The 21,481-nt window shown below is 42.8% G+C and overlaps 1 protein-coding gene across 2 annotated transcripts in view; it reads left to right on the forward strand.

Annotated features, from left to right (window-relative positions):
- Positions 1-915: 915 nt before the first annotated feature.
- LOC311145553 (dimethyladenosine transferase 1, mitochondrial-like) overlaps positions 916-21,481 on the forward strand; it is a 35,052-nt gene continuing 14,486 nt past the window's right edge. The window contains exons 1-6 of one of the 2 annotated variants that reach the window (XM_084181823.1): positions 916-948; positions 1,801-1,949; positions 2,405-2,556; positions 2,664-2,772; positions 2,937-3,088; positions 3,258-3,377. In XM_084181823.1, the coding sequence (XP_084037949.1) occupies positions 1,817-1,949; positions 2,405-2,556; positions 2,664-2,772; positions 2,937-3,088; positions 3,258-3,377 (666 nt within the window). In that variant the 5' untranslated portion in view covers positions 916-948; positions 1,801-1,816. Of the gene's footprint in view, positions 1,066-1,800; positions 1,950-2,404; positions 2,557-2,663; positions 2,773-2,936; positions 3,089-3,257; positions 3,378-21,481 lie in introns of both variants that reach the window. The other variant, XM_084181822.1, reaches the window with a different exon arrangement.

Below are 21,481 nucleotides of genomic sequence, written 5' to 3' on the forward strand. Positions count from 1 at the left end.
CAAAACATCTCAGTTGTCCACAGTTGTAAATAGCAGACAGATCAAACATGCTGAGGATGAGAAATCATGACATAATCACAATTCATTGTTCTCCAGGGAATGCATCAACCAATAATGTTTATTGCAATGCACACTTTGGATAACATAGTATCTTTCAAATGTAGTAAGCTTGCCATGAAAATGCTTCCCTCTGCTGGCTATAATATCATTACATCAACAAGATGTGGACTTTCAAGGAGGGGATTCGATTAAGCTGGCCTGGGCGCCCGATATACGTAGTTTGCACCGGGTGAAAAGTGATTGCATTCGTTTTGGAACCTGGCTGCCTCCTGGGCTTGAGCTGGGTATCCTGTTCTGGCCGATGGCGAAGTCGGCTCAAATAAAAAACTGTCCTAATGATAGGATTCTGTGTTTTCACATGCAAAAGTAATTGATTTTGATGAAAACGATGTATCTGTCTTCCCAATGAAAACTAGTTTGAAAATTCGAACATATATTTTATGGAAAAGAGAGGTTTGTGAACGATGCGTCATGCTGCCTTGTTGACAACATGATCAAGCGGCGCAGATTACTTTTCGATTTGAGCAGGGCGCAGACCCGTGGCTAGACCTCAGTCTTAAGGGGGGCATATGAAATGCATGGGAGGGCAGGGCACAATTATTATCAGCCGTACGTATATTTAATCATAAATTCCCTCAACTGGGGGGGGCACAAGCATTTATGGGGGCGGGTGTGGCAGGGCGCACCTCCCTCTTCGGCTTCGCCGGGTCACGTGACAGGCTATTGGCCGGTGCAACCCGGGCCAGTTTAATAGAGCCCCTCACTGTCAAACTGAAGTCCCGCCTATCCCAAATTGATTGGTTGCGGAAGCGATTATTGCAATCCCATTGGATGTCAACCTGCCAGTTTCCTGACGACAGCTGTATTTCAGGAAGAACATCAAGACTGGTGAGAAGCGTGTTGTCAGGTCAACGCTTTTGTCTTTCTTTTACCTATTTTTACCGTTCTCGAAGTCAAATTTGCATGGTCGAGTTTGTAAACCTAAATTTGTTGCAACTTTTTCAGGTCAGTGGTTTTTGTCTGCGACCTTTATAATTACCTATAGAGAAAAAGAAGCAAAACGTCCATGCTGGTTTCTCAGTTGTCTAGCTACAGTTACACGTTTCGAATAGCTAGCTACAGATTCAGTAAAGAGCAATATATCTTCACGGTCACACAGTGTCAATCATGAGCTACAATGTATCACATTAAGCCTGTTGTAGGTCCCGCACTCTGATTCCTTTATCCAAACTCATGTAGCTAAGCTAGTAAATTGACACTATTGCCTTTGACATTTTCTTAGCCAGCCAGCAGATGACTGTTGTAATATGAATGACAATATGTGGCAGAATAATTCCAGTGTCCTTGGCAGGACACATCCATAAAAATGTAATGCCCAATATCAATTTCATAATACGATGTAATTTGGTAATTTATCCACTGGGTGGCATTCAAGATCATGCGTTTAATCCTCAGAGTAACATGTATTTTCTCTCTACCATGGATCTTTACTTGACAAAAGCAGTTGTGCGTTCATACAGCATCTTGGAGCTCTAATAAATGGAACCCTTGATATATATGTATATACATTGCTGAGTAAACCCTCTATTCATGCGGATTAGAACCTGGAAGCATTAGCATGTTTATCATTATGAGAGATTAGCAGATAATCCCCAGACCTCTGATCTATCACTAATTGCTCTGACATTTACCCTCTGAGCGTAATTGCTTTTTACAGTACCACCCTTTATACTCCCACAGCAGCACGGTTTGAGGGATGGCGGCTCCCAGAAAGATAGCGTTGTTTCGCCTACCTCCCCTGCCCACAATTGGGGAGGTAATCAAGCTGTACAACCTGCGAGCAGAGAAACAGCTGTCCCAGAACTTTCTGCTGGACATGAGGCTCACAGGTGAGTCAGCCTCCTCCTTTAGCTGCAATGCACCAACACCTGGTACACTGTGAGGACACAATGGTGTTTTTTCTCCCCCCCCCCCCCCCCCCCCCGTTCACAACATGTTCAGTGTACCAGACTGCAGTGCCCACATAGGCTTGTCCACAAGCGGCAGATACTACTGATGTGATTATATCAGTGATGCAGTGCTGCAGATCTGATCTGGTGCCCTTGAACAAGGTTTCTGTTTTAGATAAAATAACTAAAGAAGCTTAGCCAACTTTGCCAAGGAGAGATAGGAGCCAGGCATATGCAAAAATACAGTGCCACTGCCAACATTTATTTTGCCTGTCATAATAAAATATGCATGTAAGATCAACTTGATACATTGTTCACCTTTAATATACCCAACCAATTCCAATGTGAATAAGTAATGCACCCTGGTCACTGTGTTTTCTGAACTGTGTGTGTAGATAAGATTGTACGCCAAGCAGGCAGTCTGAGGGACGCCCATGTGTGTGAGGTGGGTCCTGGACCTGGAGGGCTGACCCGCTCCATCCTCAATGCTGGGGCTGCAGACCTGCTGGTGGTGGAGAAGGACAACCGCTTCATACCCGGACTAAACGTACGCTACAGGAGACCATGCAGGAAGAGGTTGTCTTTAAAATAATTGCCCAAATTGTAAACAGTAAATACTCAAGTACCTGTAATATGCAAATTCCGTTTCCACAGCTCTTGTCTGAAGCGGCACCAGGGAAGCTCAGGGTTGTCCATGGTGACATACTCACGTACAGAATGGACAGAGGATTCCCAAAAGTCATAACCAAGGCATGGGAGGATGGTGAGTGAGATGAAGAAGTAGCTTAGTATTGAGGTAGATTTGCCACTTGCCTGATTGATGGAAGTGTCTACTAGATTGCTTTATGTAAGGCACACACAGTACAGTGATTTATGTTTTGTGCAATGTGTTGCAACCGTGTGATACTACTAAAACTGTCCCTCCAGATCCACCGGACCTGCATATCATTGGGAACCTTCCCTTCAGTGTGTCCACTCCTCTCATCATCAAGTGGCTGGAGAACATATCCAACAGAACTGGAGCCTTTGTTTACGGCCGGACCAGACTCACCCTTACCTTTCAGAAAGAGGTGGCAGAGGTATGTGTGCTGTTTGTTCAATACTGGCTATTCTCACTCAGTCGGTTTTCCTGAATCAGTAACTGCTTTTCCGGTCTGATTATTCAGCCCTTTATTCACCCTTTTTTTTAATCTAACTGCTCAGGGCCAAAAATTATACTGACACAACATGTTGGGTTTCCCCTTCCAGAGGTTGACAGCCAGCACAGCCAGCAGGCAGAGGAGTCGTCTGTCCATCATGGCCCAGTACCTCTGTACTGTCAAGAGCTGCTTCACCATCCCAGGACGAGCCTTCATCCCCAAACCTGAGGTAGGACCCCACGCTCTGCTCTGCTCTACACTACACACACACACACACACACACACAGCATCTTAGCTGTATATCGAAGTTGATGATGACAATGCTCCGTTTGTGGAGCACACACACTTGGAAATGGGCACACAATCAGCCACACATCACCCCACACCAGGGGGTAGGACCCCCTATTTACTCTCTGTTCTCCTCCTCTTCCATTGCCCCCATTTTTTTTGTCATTCAAGTCTTTCTGCTGCTGTCACTCGGCTCTTTACCAGACACATACAGTTCAAGGGTTCATTATGGCTGCGTTAAATCAATGTTGTCTCAGAAGTGTCTTCAGAATTGAGACACGTTGTTGGGTTATGATGCCTGGTGGGTATTTGAGATGCAGTGCTATAATCACACATAGTAGTATTAAGAACTCTGCCCCTTTTTTACAGTCTTTGCTCTGAGTCACTGGTGGGTTCTGAGGGAATGCTTATTATATAAGATTATAGGCCTAGGCTACTGATTACAGAGAATTATGTTTCTCTGTTCTTGGGGATGGGCTTTAGGTTGCTGTCTGATGGACTAGGGTCCCCTGAAGAAGTAGTCCCTCTTTAGGAGCCCTCTGTTAGTAAATATTTCATCTGTATGGAATGGATGGAGTAAGGGAAGAGCAGTGAAGTGAATAAAACTAGGGCTGATTGTTCATTCTCTTAGAAGAAATAGCTCCAATGATTATTTCATCACATAGAGGCAGCTTTTACGCCCTCTCTGTGTGTTTGTGTGTGTGTGAATGTACACGTGACGTGTTTGTGTGCAGGCATCCGTGTAATTGTGTCTGAGTAGTGTGTGTTTATGCTGCAGTTGTTAATTTGTGCTCATGCATGTTTATCACACAAACAGTTGTTAAAACGGTCAAGTTTTAAGTTTTATTAGTCGTATGTATGAGATACGCATTGTATACATCGTCCTATGAAATGCTTAATTGCAGGTTCCTTCTCGACAATGCAACAACAATAAGAAATAATAAAAGATAAGAATACTAACAAAGTAAATGGCTCAGTAGAATAGAAAAAACATTTTAACATAAGTATAATACAGGAAGGCACAATTTATAGTCCAATATTTCCACGTGCATTGGGGATGGGGGGATGGGGGAAGTGTATAAACTCAGCAGTATAATAAGAGTGGTAGCAGCAGTTGTGATGTGTGTGTAGCATGTGTGGATGTCTGTGTGGGTGTGTGCATGAGTGTATGTCTGTGTGGGTGTGTGCATGAGTGAGTGCATGTGTGCTAAGGTGCGGAGAATCAGAGCAGGTGGTCAGTCCAGTTCAGTCTTATGCTTGAAGATAGAAACTGTCTCTGAGCCTGTTGGTATCAGACCTCATGCTCTGATACTGTCTGCCTGACGGTAAGGGAGAGAACAGCTCGTGGCTGGGGTGTGTGGGGACTTTGATGATGCTGCGTGCCTTCCACAGGCACCGTTTTGAGTAGATGTCCTGGATGGGTGGGAGCACGGTCCCAGTGATGTACTGGGCCGTCTTCACCACCCACTGGAGGGCCTTGTGGTCGTGGAGGGAGCAATTCCCATACCAGGCCGTGATGCAACCGTTCAGGATGCTCTCGATGGTGCAGCGGTAGGATTTGGAGAGGACCCAGGATGGCATGCAGAATTTCTTCAGCCTCCTTAGGAAGTAGAGACGCTGTTGCGTCCTCTTGACAAGATTGGTGGTGTTGTTAGACCATGTCAAGTCCTCTGTGATGTGGACGCAGAGGAACTTAAAACTCGTGACTCTTTCTACTGCAGTTCCATTGATGTGGATCGGGGCATGTTCCCTCCTCTGCTTCCTGAAGTCAACAATCAACTCCTTTGTTTTGCTGATGTTGAGGGGGAGGTTGTTGTCCTGGCAGCACAATGCCAGTTCACTTACCTCCTCCCTATAGGCTGACTTATCGTTGTTGGTTATCAGGCCTATAACCGTGGCGTCGTCAGCAAACGTGATGATGGAGTTGGTGTCTAGGGAGAGTGGGATTTCTAAGACAGATGATGGGTATTTCATGAGCTGGTCTCCTGCTGATTACATAAGACTGAACAGCACACTGTTGTTCATTCTGCTATTATACCCAATAATACTTTCACATGTTCATGTAAATAGTATAATAATTCATAACGCACTGACTCTTGCTTTGCATATTAATGGAAGGCAGGGGTATTACAGGAATTCCCATTTGGATGAACAGTGAAATAGACCATAAATCAATAATAATTAAACAAAATAATAATAATTAGGTGGGTGCTTATATTTGTCCTATTTTTATTTTTTTATTTTATATTTTAGTAATTTAGCAGACGCTCTTATCCAGAGCGACTTACAGTTAGTGAGTGCATACATAATTTTTCATACTGTCCCACCATGGGAATCAAACCCACAACCCTGGCGTTGCAAACGCGATGCTCTACCAACTGAGCTCCATCCCTGCCGGCCATTCCCTCCCCTACCCTGGACCAATTGTGCGCCGCCCCATGGGTCTCCCGGTCGCGGCTGCCTATGACAGAGCCTGGATTCGAACCAGGATCTCTAGTGGCAGAGCTAGCACTGCGATAGACCACTGCGCCAAGTGTGTATTAATATGAATGTGTGAATTGGAAATGTGTTTTTTGCATATCCCACTCTCCCTGAGACACCCTCAGAGTGGGGTCACAGGCAGAATCTGCCATTATCAACTGAGTCCCTGAAGCAATTAGGATTAAAGTGCTTTGCTCATGGGCACATTTGACTGATTTTTCACCTTGTCTGCTCACCTTGTCTTTTGTGTAAATATAGGTTCATAAATTATACCAAAAGGTAGAGGGTGTTTCTAGATTAGTCTAATTTTCATGTCCCCTGAGGGCTGCTATGGCTGGATTTGTGCAAAATCTTTGTTCATTGCCACTTACCCAGAGAGTGCTTTTATCAATACTGTGAAGTGCACTCGTGGACAAAGATAGGACTTTGATATTAAGTGCTTCTGAGGCAGTGCAGTATGAGAGTACATCAATGGGTGTTATTCGGCCAAGACATCTACTACTGGCCATAACCATTGCTAAGAAGCAATGCATATGAAGTACAGTGGGTGATGGAGAGTGAAGCTGTATTCCTGAAGGTTGTGCCTCTGTGAGTCTTTCTGTTGTCCACATGGTCTGCTGAGGCCTGGTGGAGCAGCTTGAGTTCTTAGACCGAGGAGAACGTTCACATAGCCAAGCTAGACAAATCCAACAAATCCGCTCAATGTTCTAATTGTTGGTATTATCCTGCTCTCTCTGTAGCTTTGGATTGCTAATTGTGTTTTTTATGCATAGGGATTTGCTCAAATTGAATTGTAGTCGTCACTTTTCTCTGTTTTTTAAAATTTATTTCTGGCATGTATCAGTCACATCTGATCTGTGGTAAACCGGTTCTGGTAAGTGTGTGTGTGTGTGTGTGTGTGTGTGTGTGTGTGATGTGTATCTTAAAATCTGTAGGAACAGGTTAATACAGATGAAGGAACATTGCTGCTGCATAGCTGTAATTATGTTGTTCAACAGTTCTGAGAAAATGTGTTACAAAGAACCTGACGGCCCCACGCTGTGTGCAACACACGGCTATGCTATCTCCCATTTTTACAGTACATCAAACCAGAAGCAGGGGCTATGTTACAGATATAGCAATTAGCAGTGTAACCTCCTCTCACCTTATTTGTGAAAAATGCATTTAATAGTTGTATGCTCTAACCAACAAACACCAGAGAACATAATTAATACATTGAACCTTTTAAAACACAATGGTGAGAAAATGGCAGTTGTTAGAGGAAAAAAAACATTACTGGATTTAGTGGTTAATACATTTTAACCTGAGGGAAAGAGAGTCACATTGTAGCTGACTGGTGATTAGATGGGAGAAAAGGTTTAATCCATTTTACATTAGCAGCTGCTGGTCCATATTGACGTGTCGTAACTTGTGAGGAGATAGGCCTTATGTTGTTTAATCTGTTACCATGCATGTTCTCATCCCCTGGAATGAATGCACTGGCTACCTCTGTCACATTGACTGACTCTGATTGTCCTTGAAGGCTTCCATCCAGCGTGATTGGCTGACTCGTCATTTGCCCTCCAGTCCAGTGTGCCCTAGGTCTGCCTGTCACAGATCACATTCACACCCCTGTCACTCTCCTCCCTGATTAGCTGTGTGTGTTAATATACATATTCAAGAAGAAAATACAAAATGGCTGCTTGTGGTGATACAGGTCACTTGTAAATTGCAAATGTTATGTTCTTATTGGCTTAATAGAAAGGACAAAGTACATTTAATGGTTGTGTATCTCTGATTTAATAGAGATTGGAGATCATGTGACACTGTGTTCCTTTCTTCATCCCTTCAACATCATCGCCAACCCTGTGTTTCTCACTGCCTTTCCTAAAATGGAGGTTATTCGGACAAAGAGAGGAGAGCATGTCAGTGAGACTTGCCCATCCACTTCGCCCCTCCCTCCTCTCCTCTAGCCTGCACAGTTCTTTCCTGGCAGAATGTGATTGAAATCTGGCTGTCTGTCATTGACGGGTCTATAAGTCAGTCAATAGTTGCTCCATCACGTCCTAGAGTGCTGCTTCTCCACAGTAGACCCCCAGGCCTCCAAGCTCCACAGACAGAAAGAGAGCTTGAAAGAGAGAGAAAGCTTGAGGGAGAGCTTGAAAGAGAGAGGGAGAGAATGGGAGGTGGAGAGAGTTAGTGGGAGTGATTGAGAAGAGAGGTGGAGAGATTGGAAGACAGTGGGAGAGAGCAGTAGGAGATAAGAGTGGGAAGGCTGCAGCTTGCAGTCAGGATGTCCTCCACATACCGTAGGAGAGGAGAACGCCCGGAGACAGATTCATGACGTTGATTGATCTGAAGGGAGAGTGAAGCGTACCTCCAGCAGATGGTTGTCTGGAGCCGTCACCAGCCATCCTGAGTAATGGCTGCATCAGCGATCGGCTACCCACCCTGCCTCCCCAGCCCCAGTCTCTGAGGGGGAGGGCCGTACAGATGTTTTCCTTGTACACAGCCCCTACTGAGTTACTTTCTCAAATTGGGTAATATTGTTAGTTACTTTGTCAAACAACGTGTGCGTTACTTTCAGAATTATATCTCTACCAGTCGTGTGTTTCCATGATCAGATCTCCACTTGTTTCCTCATTTAGTTCTCGGGCGAGCAGAGAAAGGCTGTTTGGATAAATGTCATGACAGCTGCTGTCCATAGAAATGTATAGAGGGCACACCTCTGATCATTGCTATTGATCGCTTCTGTGATAGCAAAGCCCATTAAGGGCTTTCCTGTCTAGTGGCAAGTGTGCCCTCTATACACCTCTATGGGTCCATGTACGCGTGGTCTATAACCAGAACTGGATAGGAAAGATAGGAAATCTGTACAGATGTTTGGCTTACAGTGTGTGTGTGTATATGTATATGTATATATGTATATATATATATATATATATATATATATATATATACACACACACAGTGGGGAAAAAAAGTATTTAGTCAGCCACCAATTGTGCAAGTTCTCCCACTTAAAAAGATGAGAGAGGCCTGTAATTTTCATCATAGGTACACGTCAACTATGACAGACAAATTGAGGAAAAAAATTCCTGAAAATTACATTGTAGGATTTTTAATGAATTTATTTGCAAATTATGGTGGAAAATAAGTATTTGGTCACCTACAAACAAGCAAGATTTCTGGCTCTCACAGACCTGTAACTTCTTCTTTAAGAGGCTCCTGTGTCCTCCACTCGTTACCTTGATTAATGGCACCTGTTTGAACTTGTTATCAGTATAAAAGACACCTGTCCACAACCTCAAACAGTCACACTCCAAACTCCACTATGGCCAAGACCAAAGAGCTGCTGTCAAAGGACACCAGAAACAAAATTGTAGACCTGCACCAGGCTGGGAAGACTGAATATGCAATAGGTAAGCAGCTTGGTTTGAAGAAATCAACTGTGGGAGCAATTATTAGGAAATGGAAGACATACAAGACCACTGATAATCTCCCTCGATCTGGGGCTCCACGCAAGATCTCACCCCGTGGGGTCAAAATGATCACAAGAACGGTGAGCAAAAATCCCAGAACCACACGGGGGGACCTGGTGAATGACCTGCAGAGAGCTGGGACCAAAGTAACAAAGCCTACCATCAGTAACACACTAGGCCGCCAGGGACTCAAATCTTGCAGTGCCAGACGTGTCCCCCTGCTTAAGCCAGTACATGTCCAGGCCCGTCTGAAGTTTGCTAGAGTGCATTTGGATGATCCAGAAGAGGATTGGGAGAATGTCATATGGTCAGATGAAACCAATATAGAACTTTTTGGTAAAAACTCAACTCGTCGTGTTTGGAGGACAAAGAATGCTGAGTTGCATCCAAAGAACACCATACCTACTGTGAAGCATGGGGGTGGAAACATCATGCTTTGGGGCTGTTTTTCTGCAAAGGGACCAGGACGACTGATCCGTGTAAAGGAAAGAATGAATTGGGCCATGTATCGTGAGATTTTGAGTGAAAACCTTCCATCAGCAAGGGCATTGAAGATGAAACGTGGCTGGGTCTTTCAGCATGACAATGATCCCAAACACACCGCCCGGGCAACGAAGGAGTGGCTTCGTAAGAAGCATTTCAAGGTCCTGGAGTGGCCTAGCCAGTCTCCAGATCTCAACCCCATAGAAAATCTTTGGAGTGAGTTGAAAGTCTGTGTTGCCCAGCGACTGCCCCAAAACATCACTGCTCTAGAGGAGATCTGCATGGAGGAATGGGCCAAAATACCAGCAACAGTGTAAGAAAACCTTGTGAAGACTTACAGAAAACATTTGACCTGTGTCATTGCCAACAAAGGGTATATAACAAAGTATTGAGAAACTTTTGTTATTGACCAAATACTTATTTTCCACCATAATTTGCAAATTAAATTCATTAAAAATCCTACAATGTGATTTTCAGGATTTTCTTTCCTCATTTTGTCTGTCATAGTTGACGTGTACCTATGATGAAAATTACAGGCCTCTCTCATCTTTTTAAGTGGGAGAACTTGCACAATTGGTGGCTGACTAAATACTTTTTTTCCCCACTGTATATATATATATAGTACCAGTCAAAAGTTTGGACACACCTACACATTCAAGTATTTTTCTTTATTTTTACTATTTTCTACATTGTAGAATAATAGTGAAGACATCAAAACTATGAAATAACACACATGGAATCATGTAGTGACCAAAAAAGTGTTAAACAAATCAAAATATATGTTATATTTGAGATTCTTCAAATAGCCACCCTTTGCCTTGATGACAGCTTTGCACACTTGGCATTCTCTCAACCAGCTTCATGAGGTAGTCACCTGGAATGCATTTAAATTAACAGGTGTGCCTTCTTAAAAGTTAATTTGTGGAATTTATTTCCTTCTTTAATGCGTTTGAGCCAATCAGTTGTGTTGTGACAAAGTAGGGGGGGTATACAGAAGATAGCCCTATTTGGTGAAAGACCAAATCCATATTATGGCAAGAACAGCTCAAATAAGCAAAGACAAATGACAGTCCATCATTACTTTTAGACATGAATGTTAGTCAATACGGAACATTTCAAGAACTTTGAAAGTTTCTTCAAGTGCAGTCCCAAAAACCATCAAGCGCTATGATGAAACTGGCTCTCATGATAACCGCCACATTAATGGAAGACCCAGAGTTACCTCTGCTGCAGAGGATAAGTTCATTAGAGTTACTAGCCTCAGAAATTGCAGCCCAAATAAATGCTTCACAGAGTTCAAGTAACAGACGCATCTCAACATCAACTGTTCAGAGGGAACTGTGAATCAGGCCTTCATGGTCGAATTGCTGCAAAGAGACCACTACACTAAAGGACACCAATAATAAGAAGAGACATGCTTGGGCCAAGAAACACGAGCAATGGACATTAGACTGGTGGAAATGTGTCCTTTGGTCAGGAGTCCAATTTTGAGATTTTTGGTTCCAACAGCCGTGAAACGCGGTGTGGGTGAACGGATGATCTCCGCATGTGTATTTCCCATGGTAAAGCATGGAGGAGGAGGTGTTATGGTGTGGGGGTGCTTTGCTGGTGACACTGTCTGTGATTTATTTAGAATTCAAGGCACACTTAACCAGCATGGCTACTACAGCATTCTGCAGCGATACGCCATCCCATCTGGTTTGGGCTTAGTGGGACTATCATTTGTTTTTCTACAGGACAATGACCCAACACACCTCCAGGCTGTGTAAGGGCTATTTTACCAAGAAGGAGAGTGATGGAGTGCTGCATCAGATGACCTGGCCTCCACAATCCCCCGACCTCAACCCAATTGAGGTGGTTTGGGATGAGTTGGACCGCAGAGTGAAGGAAAAGCAGCCAACAAGTATTCTGCTTTTTATGGGAACTCTTTCGAGACTGTTGGAAAAGCATTCCAGGTTAAGCTGGTTGAGAGAATGCCAAGAGTGTGCAAAGCTGTCATCAAGGCAAAGGGTGGCTACTTTGAAGAATCTTTATTTTGATTTGTTTAACACTTTTTTGGTTACTACATTATTCCATATGTGTTATTTCATAGTTTTGATGTCTTCACTATTATTCTACAATGTAAAAATAAAGAAAAACCATTGAATGAGTAGGTGTGTCCAAACTTTTGACTGGTAGTGTGTGTGTATATATATATATAGATCTAATTAAGCTGCCCATATATAGTGCAGCACTTGTAGACTAGAACAGGAAAGCAGCGCCACAGATGAAAGGAGAAACTAGTGATCCAACCTGACTTAGTGAGTAGCCTATCTTTGGTAGAGCACGCGGCTCACCTTGCTCCCTCCGACAGTCCTCTCAACAACAATAACCAATAAATCTATCCAGTGAGGCTGTACGGGTCTTTCTCCTAGAGCACATACTACAGCTCTACAGCTGCACCATTGAGAGCATCTTCACTGGCTGCATCACCGCTTGGTATGGCAACTGCTTGGCATCTGACGCAAGGTGCTACAGAGGTACAGTACATCACTAGGGCCAAGCTCCCTGCCATCCAGAACCTACACTACATTACCAAAATTATGTGGACACCTGCTCATCGAACATTTCATTCCAAAATCATGGGCATTAATATGGAGTTGGTCCCCCTTTTGCTGCTATAACAGCCTCCGCTCTTCTGGGAATGATTTCCGCAAGATATTAGAACGTTGCTGCGAGGACTTACTTCCATTCAGCCACGAGCATTAATGAGGTCAGGCACTGATGTTGGGCGATTAGGCCCGCAGTCGGCGTTCCAATTCATCCCAAAGGTGTTCGGTGGGGTTGAGGTCACGACTCTGTGCAGGCCAGTCAAGTTCTTCCACACCGATCTCGAAAACCATTTCTGTATGGACCTCGCTTTGTGCACGGGGACATTGTCATTCTGAAACAGGAAAGGGCCTTCCCCAAAGTGTTGCCACAAAGTTGGAAGCACAGAATCGTCTAGAATGCCATTGTATGCTGTAGCGTTAAGATTTCCCTTCACTGGAACTAAGGGGCCTAGCCCGAACCATGAAAAACAACCCCAGACCATTCTTCCTCAGGTTCGTCCATCGGACTGCCAGATGGTGAAGTGTGATTCGTCACACCAGAGAACTCGTTTCCACTGCTCCAGAGTCCAATGGCGACAAGCTTTACACCACTCCAGCCGATGCTTGGCATTACGCATGGTGATCTTAGGCTTGTGTGCGGCTGCTCGGCCATGGAAACCCATTTCATGAAGCTCCCGACAAACAGTTATTGTGCTGACATTGCTTCCAGAGGCCTTTTGGAACTCGGTAGTGAGTGTTGCAACCGAGGTCAGACGATCTTTACACGCTTCAGCACTCGGCGGTCCCATTCTGTGAGCTTGTGTGGCCTACCACTTTGTGGCTGAGCCGTTGTTGCTCCTAGACATTTCCACTTCACAATAACAGCACTTACATTTGACCGGGCCAGCTCTAGCAGGGCAGAAATTTGACAGACTGACTTGTTGGAAAGGTGGCATCCTATTACGGTGCCATGTTGAATGTCACTGAGCTCTTCTGTACGGGTCATTCTACTGCCAATGTTTGTCTATAGAGATTGCATGGCTGTGTGCTCTATTTTATACACCTGCCAGCAACAGGTGTGGCTGAAATAGCCGAATCCACTAATTTGAAGAGGTGTCCACATACTATTGTAGTAGTGTATATACCAGTTAGTGTCAGAGGAAAGCCCTAAAAATTGTCAGACTCCAGCCACCCAAGTCATAGACTGTTCTTTCTGCTACCGCACTGCAAGCAGTACCGATGCACCAAGTCTGGAACCAACAGGACCCTGAACACCTTCTACCCCCAAGCCATAAGACCAAATAGCTACCCGGACTACCTGCATTGACTCTTTTTGCACTAACTTTTTTGACTCATCACATATGCTGCTGCTACTGATTATCTGTCACTTTATTCCTAGTTATAGCTCAGTTATCGTTACTCATTGTGTATTCATTATTACGTGTTATTACTTTTCTATTATTTCTCATTTTCTTTCTCTCTGCATTGTTGGGAAGGGCTCGTATGTAAGCATTTCACTGTTAGTCTACACCTGTTGTTTTTACGAAGCATTTCTATTTTATTTGACATTGTACTACAGCACACAATTCATCTAGGCCTATTCCTGTCCTATAAACGGGGTCAACCATGGTATCAAGAGTATAGGAAAGTTAACGCCTGACGGCTTGGACTCGATACATCATAGTCCCAAGGTAACAATTATAAAAAGTTATTAATCCTCCCTTAAACAAAATGCCTAGGTTGGCAGAGTTGGCTTATCAACGTCTCAAGAGATTACATTTGACCTCCTATCTGAAATGAATGCTGGGTTAGCCGTGATTCAGTGTTGGCAGTTTAACGTGAGCAACATCCACGCCAAGAAACATTTAGGTATTCTGAAACATAGAATCCTGGCCATGTTTCAGGAAAAGAAGGTCAGCTTCAAACAGGCAATCACAGGCGGGTTCTGTGAAACACTATGCAAATGTTGAGAAAAAGTAGCTACAGTGCCTTCAGAAAGTATTCACACCCCCTGACCTTTTCCATGTTTTGTTGTGTTACAGCCTGAATTTAAAATGGGTTAAACAGAGATTTTGTGTGACTGGCCTACACGCAAGACCCCATAATGTCGAAGTGGAATTTTGTTTTTAGAAATGTTTACAAATTAATTAAGAATGAAAAGCTGAAATGTCTTGAGTCAATAAGTATTCAACCCCTTTTTTTTATGGCATCCTAAATAAGATCAGGAGTAAAAATGTTGCTTAACAAGTCAGATACTGTAAGTTGCATGGACTCACTCTGTGTACAATAATAGTGTTTAACATGATTTTTGAATGACCACCTGATGTCTGTACCCCACACATACAATTATCTGTATGGTCCCTCAGTCGAGCAGTGAATTTCAAACACAGATTTAAACACAAAGACCAGGGAGGTTTTCCAATACCTCGCAAAGAAGGTTTCGCATTGGTAGATGTGTAAAAAAAAAAACCCCACAGAAACAGACATTGAATATCCGTCTGAGCATGGTGAAGTTATTAATTACACTTTGGATGGTATATCAATACACCCAGTCACTACAAAGATACAGGCGTCCTTCCTAACTCAGTTGCCGGAGAGGAAGAAAACCGCTCAGGGATTTGACCATGAGGCCAATGGTGACTTTAAAACAGTTACAGAGTTTAATGGTTGTGATAGGAGAAAATTGAGGATGGATCAACAGAGTGAAAAGACAAAAGTCTGTACATAATAAATCATATTCCAAAACATGCATCCTTTTGCAATTAAAGTAAAAATGCAAAAAATATGGCAAAGAAATGTACTTAATGTCCTGAATACAAAGCGTTATGTTTGGGGCAAATCCAACACAACACATCACTGAGTACCACTCTTCATTTTCAAGCATGGTGGTTGCTGCATCATGTGGCTGCATCGTGTTATGGGTATGCTTGTCATCGGCAAGGGAGGTTTTTGGGGGGATAAAAATAAATGGAATAGAGCTTAGCACAGGCAAAATCCTAGAGGAAAACCTGGTTCAGTCTGCTTTCCAACAGACTGGGAGACAAATTAATCTTTCAGCAGGGCAATAACCTAAAACACAAGACCAAATATACACTGAAGTTGCTTACCAAGACGACATTGAATGTTCCTGAGTGGCCTAGTTACAGTTAAATCGGCTTGAAAATCTATGGCAAGACTTGAAAATGACTGTTTAGCAATGATCAACAACCAACTTGACAGAGCTTGAAGAAGGTTTTTAAAGAAAAATGTGCAAATATTGTAAAATCCAGGTGTGCAAAGCTCATAGAGACTTACTTAGAAAGACTCACAGCTGTAATCGCTGCCAAAGGTGATTCTTACATGTATTGACTCAGGGGTGTGAATACTTATGTAAATGAGATATATCTGTATTTCATTTTCAATACATTTGCAAACATTCTTTAAAATATTTATTGTACATTATGGAATATTGTGTGTAGATAGGTGAGAACAAAAATCTATTTAATCCATTTTGAATTCAGTCTAAAACAACAAAATGTAGAATAAGTCAAGGGGTATGAATACTTTCTGAAGGCACTGAAAGGATCAATACATAAGCTGTTAACTCTACTGTGTTTAAAAAAAAGATTATAATAAAAAATATCAAGCACTACATGTTTCATTTCAGCCTGTTCAGTGGGCACTTCAACTGAGGTGTTCTTTTCACATATACACACAAAATAGAAAGCCTGGGCTGCTGGAAAAAATGTTGTCTGTGCTGTAATATTTTTTTATGTTTGATTTAATTAGTTTCAAGCTAGAGTAATACAATTATTGTAGATAAAAAATTTTTTTGCAATGCAAGAACAATATATATTGTTTTAGATTCTCCAGATGCCATAACCAGCTCTGATTTCCTGTTTTTTAACATCTTGCAACCCTGTCTTTTACAAGCTTTGGTTCATTCAGGACCCCCCTTGAAACAATGCCTAATAATTAAGTGTGAGGAAAGGTCTGTTTCAATAGATCACTTGTTCTATTCATCACTCTGTTGTCATGTAGTGTACCTTACCTTTAGCCAATATTTTTAGTGGAATAACTGATGCTTATGGTGATCTTTAAATATTAAAATGTTTATTTGAATTGTGAGGGTGTCTTTGTCATCTAGCGTAGCTCATACTGCTTCTCTCAGCACTTCACTGCAGCAGCAAGGTCATTGCCATTACTCCCCCAGCCTCAGATGTGTACTGGAACAGGAGGGGCAAAGGTCATTTTCAGCTGCTGTTGATGACCGTATTATATCTCCAATATGGACTCTCATGAAGACGATGGTTGTCCAGAAGAAAATGCCTCACATTAACTAAGGTGAAATATTGGCACGCTTTGGGTGATTGTTCTCAGCGATGCATTACAGCACTACAGTTATTGCTGATGGGGTTTTGATGAGCGGTAGGGCGTTGAGATTAGGCTTAGCCTATATCTGTCTTAGTACTTGCCAACATCATGACTCCAGAGCTGCTTCACGGCTAGATGCTTGTTAGTGATATCCTTATTATCAACCACCCTTATGAATCATGGATATTTATTTAATAACTCTGGTTTTAAAATGTTATCGATTTTAAAAACGTTATCGATAAAGAGCTGATTTACGCTCACATGTTTTGTTTTAGAGCCTAAACCACCTACATTACAGCCTATATCATGCATCTCGTTGTAACTGAGCGTGCGCTGTACGACTTGTCTCGATGCTCAAGGTGGGATATACCGTTGGATTAACCCCTGTGCCTGCAGGTCTGCTGGGTTCAATGCTCTCATCTGAGCCCATATCCCTGATCTGTCATGACGGTATCTCAGGGTGAAACCCTTTGAAGGAAATGTAGGTTAAATACACAGAGGAGCGGATCTTATTAGCGTTTACCCAAGAGGGGAGCTGCTATTTCATCTCCACCCTGTTGCATAACCAAGAGGAGAGAGAGCCTTGAATAATCCATGTTTGTTTCAGGAAAGCCACATATCTCCGAACATCCCACCGTCGACTTGGTTGTAATCAGCTGTAATGAGACGCGGGATTCTCTCGCAGAGTAACTATCTACACTGAACAAAAATATAAACGCAACATGCAACATTTTCAAAGATTTTACTGAGTTACAGTAGATTTTATAAGAATCTGTCGATTTGATTTCACATGACTGGGAATACAGATATGCATCTGTTGGTCACAGATACCTTTTTTTTCTTTAAAGGTAGGGGCTTGGATCAGAAAACCAGTCAGTATCTGGTGTGACCACCATTTGCCTCATGCAGCATGACACATCTCCTTCGCATAGAGTTGATCAGGCTGTTGGATTGTGGCCTGTGGAATGTTGTCCCACTCCTCTTCAATGGCTTTGCGAAGTTGCTGGATATTGGCAGGAACTGGAACAGAGCATCCCAAATATGCTTGCAACATGTAAAGTGCTGGTCCTATGTTTCAAGAGCTGAAAGAAAAAAATCCCCGAAATTTCCATATGCACAAAAAGCTTATTTCTCTAAAATGTTGTGCACAAATTTGTTTACATCCCTGTTAGTGAGCATTTCTCCTTTGCCAAGATAATCCATCCACCTGTCAGGTGTGGCATATCAAGAAGCTGATTAAACAGCATTATCATTACAAAGGTGCACCTTGTACTGGGGACAATAAAAGGCCACTCTAAAATGTGCATTTTTGTCACACAACACAAGTTTTGAGGGAGCGTGTAATTTGCGTGATGACTGCAGGAACGTCCACCAGAGCTGTTGCCAGAGAATTGAATGTTCATTTCTCTACCATAAGCTGCCTCCAACGTCGTTTTAGAGATTTTGGCAGTATGTCAAAACCGCAGACCACATGTAACCACGCCAGCCGAGGACCTCCACATCCGGCTTCTTCACCTGCGGGATCATCTGTGGGGTGGGGTGGGGGGGAGAGTTTCTGTCTGTAATAAATCAATTTTGTTGGGAAAAACTCATTCTGATTGGCTTGGCCTGGCTCCCCAGTGTGTGGACCTATGCCCTCCCAGGCCCATACAAGGCTCCACCCCTGACCAGTCATGTGAAATTCCTAGATTAGGGCCTAATGAATTCATTTCAATTGACTGATTTCCTTAAATGAACTGTAACTCAGTAAAATCTTTGAAATTGTTGCATGTTGTGTTTTATATTTTTGTTCAGTATAGTTTTTTTTTACCTTATTGATGGAACAATTTTCCAAATGTTCTTACATGTTATGTTCTGGTGCCTCTAGGGCAATTCAGGAAGCTGATTGAGGACCTTATTACTGATGAATGTTTTAGTTTTTTATGTCCCTGTTTGTTTTTCTGTTTGCATTTTGATGTGTGTATTTTCGGGGCTCATCTGTAAAAGAGACCTTGGTCTCAATATTTGGAGTTATTTTTGATCAAATAAACACACAGTGATTTATGAGACATACAGTGATGATTTTAAAATGAAATTATAAAGACTGCATGGAGGCTTTAAGGCATCTACTTCATGTATGAAAAGCAGGGATTTATTCCCCAGCTGGAAGTAAGACCAGTATTTGTGGGGTCTTAGTATTGGATATTTCTCTCCAGTCTGACTTGGCATTCCTCTTCATATGAGTCAGATGTAAAGCTGGCGAGGCTGTTTTTATGCCTGTTTGGCTGATGGGATGCTCGGTCGACCCAGAGGAAGGGATGGGGGATACAGATTGCACTCCTCCATGTTACCAATGCTGACTGACTGGCTTTATCAGCTGTTGCTTTGTATTCCAGTCTAATTGTATAAATGTTGCAGCAGCTAACCTACACATGCTGTCATTCATTATCATTATGTTCTCACTCAGACAGACATACAACAGACAAAATAATCCCCATTTGCAACAACTCTCACAGGGTTAGTTATTTCATGCCACTTGCTGATGCTCTCTCCATACCTCTGTGAAGTGTTGCGTGTTTACGTCTCAATGAGAGAGAACTGGATTCTGAACGTGCTTTATAGAGAGTGTTTTGGCTTTTTTCAATCCCATTTGCAGACAGTATGTAATGTTTTATGGATACGTGTTATAAAGGGAATGAAACCTCCATCTCTTCTTTGAGCTGTTTTTCAGAGAGCTGCTGTGTATTTAGAGGATATAAGAACAGTATGAACAGACAGCCTGCCTGCTTGCCTACGCACGGTACATCCAGTACCTTCCAGAAATCTGTGTTTTTGGCAGGAAGCTGAGAGCCATCCCGAACTGCTCACACACACACACACGTACACACACAGTAATTTAATATAGGCATATTGCTCTGCTTCCACAAAATAGTTTTTTATTAGTAAAAAATATAACTACTTGCACAAGCACATTTAGACAACAGTAACCAGAACTGTTCAAAGTCCTCTGGCAAATTAAGAAGTGCTAAAGCATCCACAAAAATAAGCTGCAATTATCAAAATGATCATTATTGTCTTGGTTCTGCAGGAGAGCTGCACTGTTTAGACATCTAGGCCATGTGAAGCTAATGAAATGGCTGGCTGGCTGAGGATGGCTGCACATCTACGGAACAAACCGCCAGCTCACATTGGCCTGCTCAAATCGCATTAGACAGAAATGGCTTTGCTCTTTTTCAGACTGCCAGTTGTATTATGTACATTTGAACCGTTCCAGAAGACTTGCAATGCTCAGCCACTTGAAACAAACTGCGCTGTCAAACAAGGTAACACAAGCAAAGGTGCAATCGAGTAGTCTTCTTATAAAGAAGATACAGTGTATGAACATGATAAAAGACATTTGAATGAAATAGGAAAGTATGTTACCTTGGCAGAAAAATTCTAATTAAGTCCACAAATGTCCTAGCCAAATGCGTACAGTTCTCTGCAGACTTGTAATGAATAAGATATCCTGAAGCATGATTTAAACATTATAACAAATAAATAAAGAAGTGTGCAAGCCTTTCCCGATGAAACCAGAATTGTTTATGCGTCTGAAATGATTGTGTGCTTTGGAATATATTGGAATAATAAGGTTGAAAAAACAAGCCTGGAAAGCTGCATCCTACTGTACACACGTGTCTAGCTTACTCAAGACTTGGCCTCACACAACAAGGAATTCATCCATAAAACATATGTCAATGTATAATTCCCATACAAACAAATGTTATAAAAAAAGTAAACAGCATGAACTACATACAGTATCAAACTTGACAGGAGTTGATTTGGCACATTCTCAAACACGTATATGTGTCGGTATGTATTCAGTTTGTTCACGAGGGCACATTCACATTCTTGTCATCGTTTTATTGCGTTCGTAAGGGGTGCCTGGGCATTGGGCAGTGTATTATTATACTGATGCCCAGTCCAGTCCTCTCTGCTCTACACTGAGCATATAGGGTGTGAAACAGGCTGCCAGGACCTCTAGTGATGCCTCCAGTGTGCAGGCAGCCGCCTGCAGGTGGCGAGCTGGGCTTAGCCATCTGCTCGCCCCGTAAAAAACAGTGTGCGAGAGGGAGAGAATGAACAACACACAGCCTGCTCTACACATCACTGCCAGGGCCTGTCACCAGGCCTGTCCTCTCCCCTCCTCTCAGCCGTGTACAGACACACATGAGAAGTTGACTGTGTTAAAGCGCAGTAGAGTAGGTGGCGGGTGTTGTGTGTTTGTTGACCAGCGTGTTCTCAACATGCAACAGTGTTCCCTGTCAGTCAGAGAGAAATGCTACTTTACTTCACTTTAGAAAAAGACGGCTATAGATGGAGAGAGCGGGTGAAACAGAGAGCGGGTGAAACAGAGAGAGGCTGACAGGTACTGTAGGAAAGATGAGAAGTTGCTTTAACTTTAGCCACACAATCTCCTGCAGGTGCTAAACAGTAGCATATGCACTGCTGACGCACTAAACAGGTCACATATAGAGGAATGACTGAAAGAGTTTTCTAGATTTGGAGGCAAATCTGCCACGCTGCTGCAGTCAATAATATATGCCAGTTAGCAGACGTTTTTATCCAAAGCGACTTACAGTCAAGCGTGCATACATATTACGTATGGGTGATCCCGGGAATCGAACCCACTATCCTGGCATTGCAAGCGGCATTTTCTACCAACTGATCTACAATTC

This window comes from Coregonus lavaretus (genome assembly GCF_964263955.1).
Source record: "Coregonus lavaretus genome assembly, chromosome: 18".
NCBI classification, from domain to species: domain Eukaryota; kingdom Metazoa; phylum Chordata; class Actinopteri; order Salmoniformes; family Salmonidae; genus Coregonus; species Coregonus lavaretus.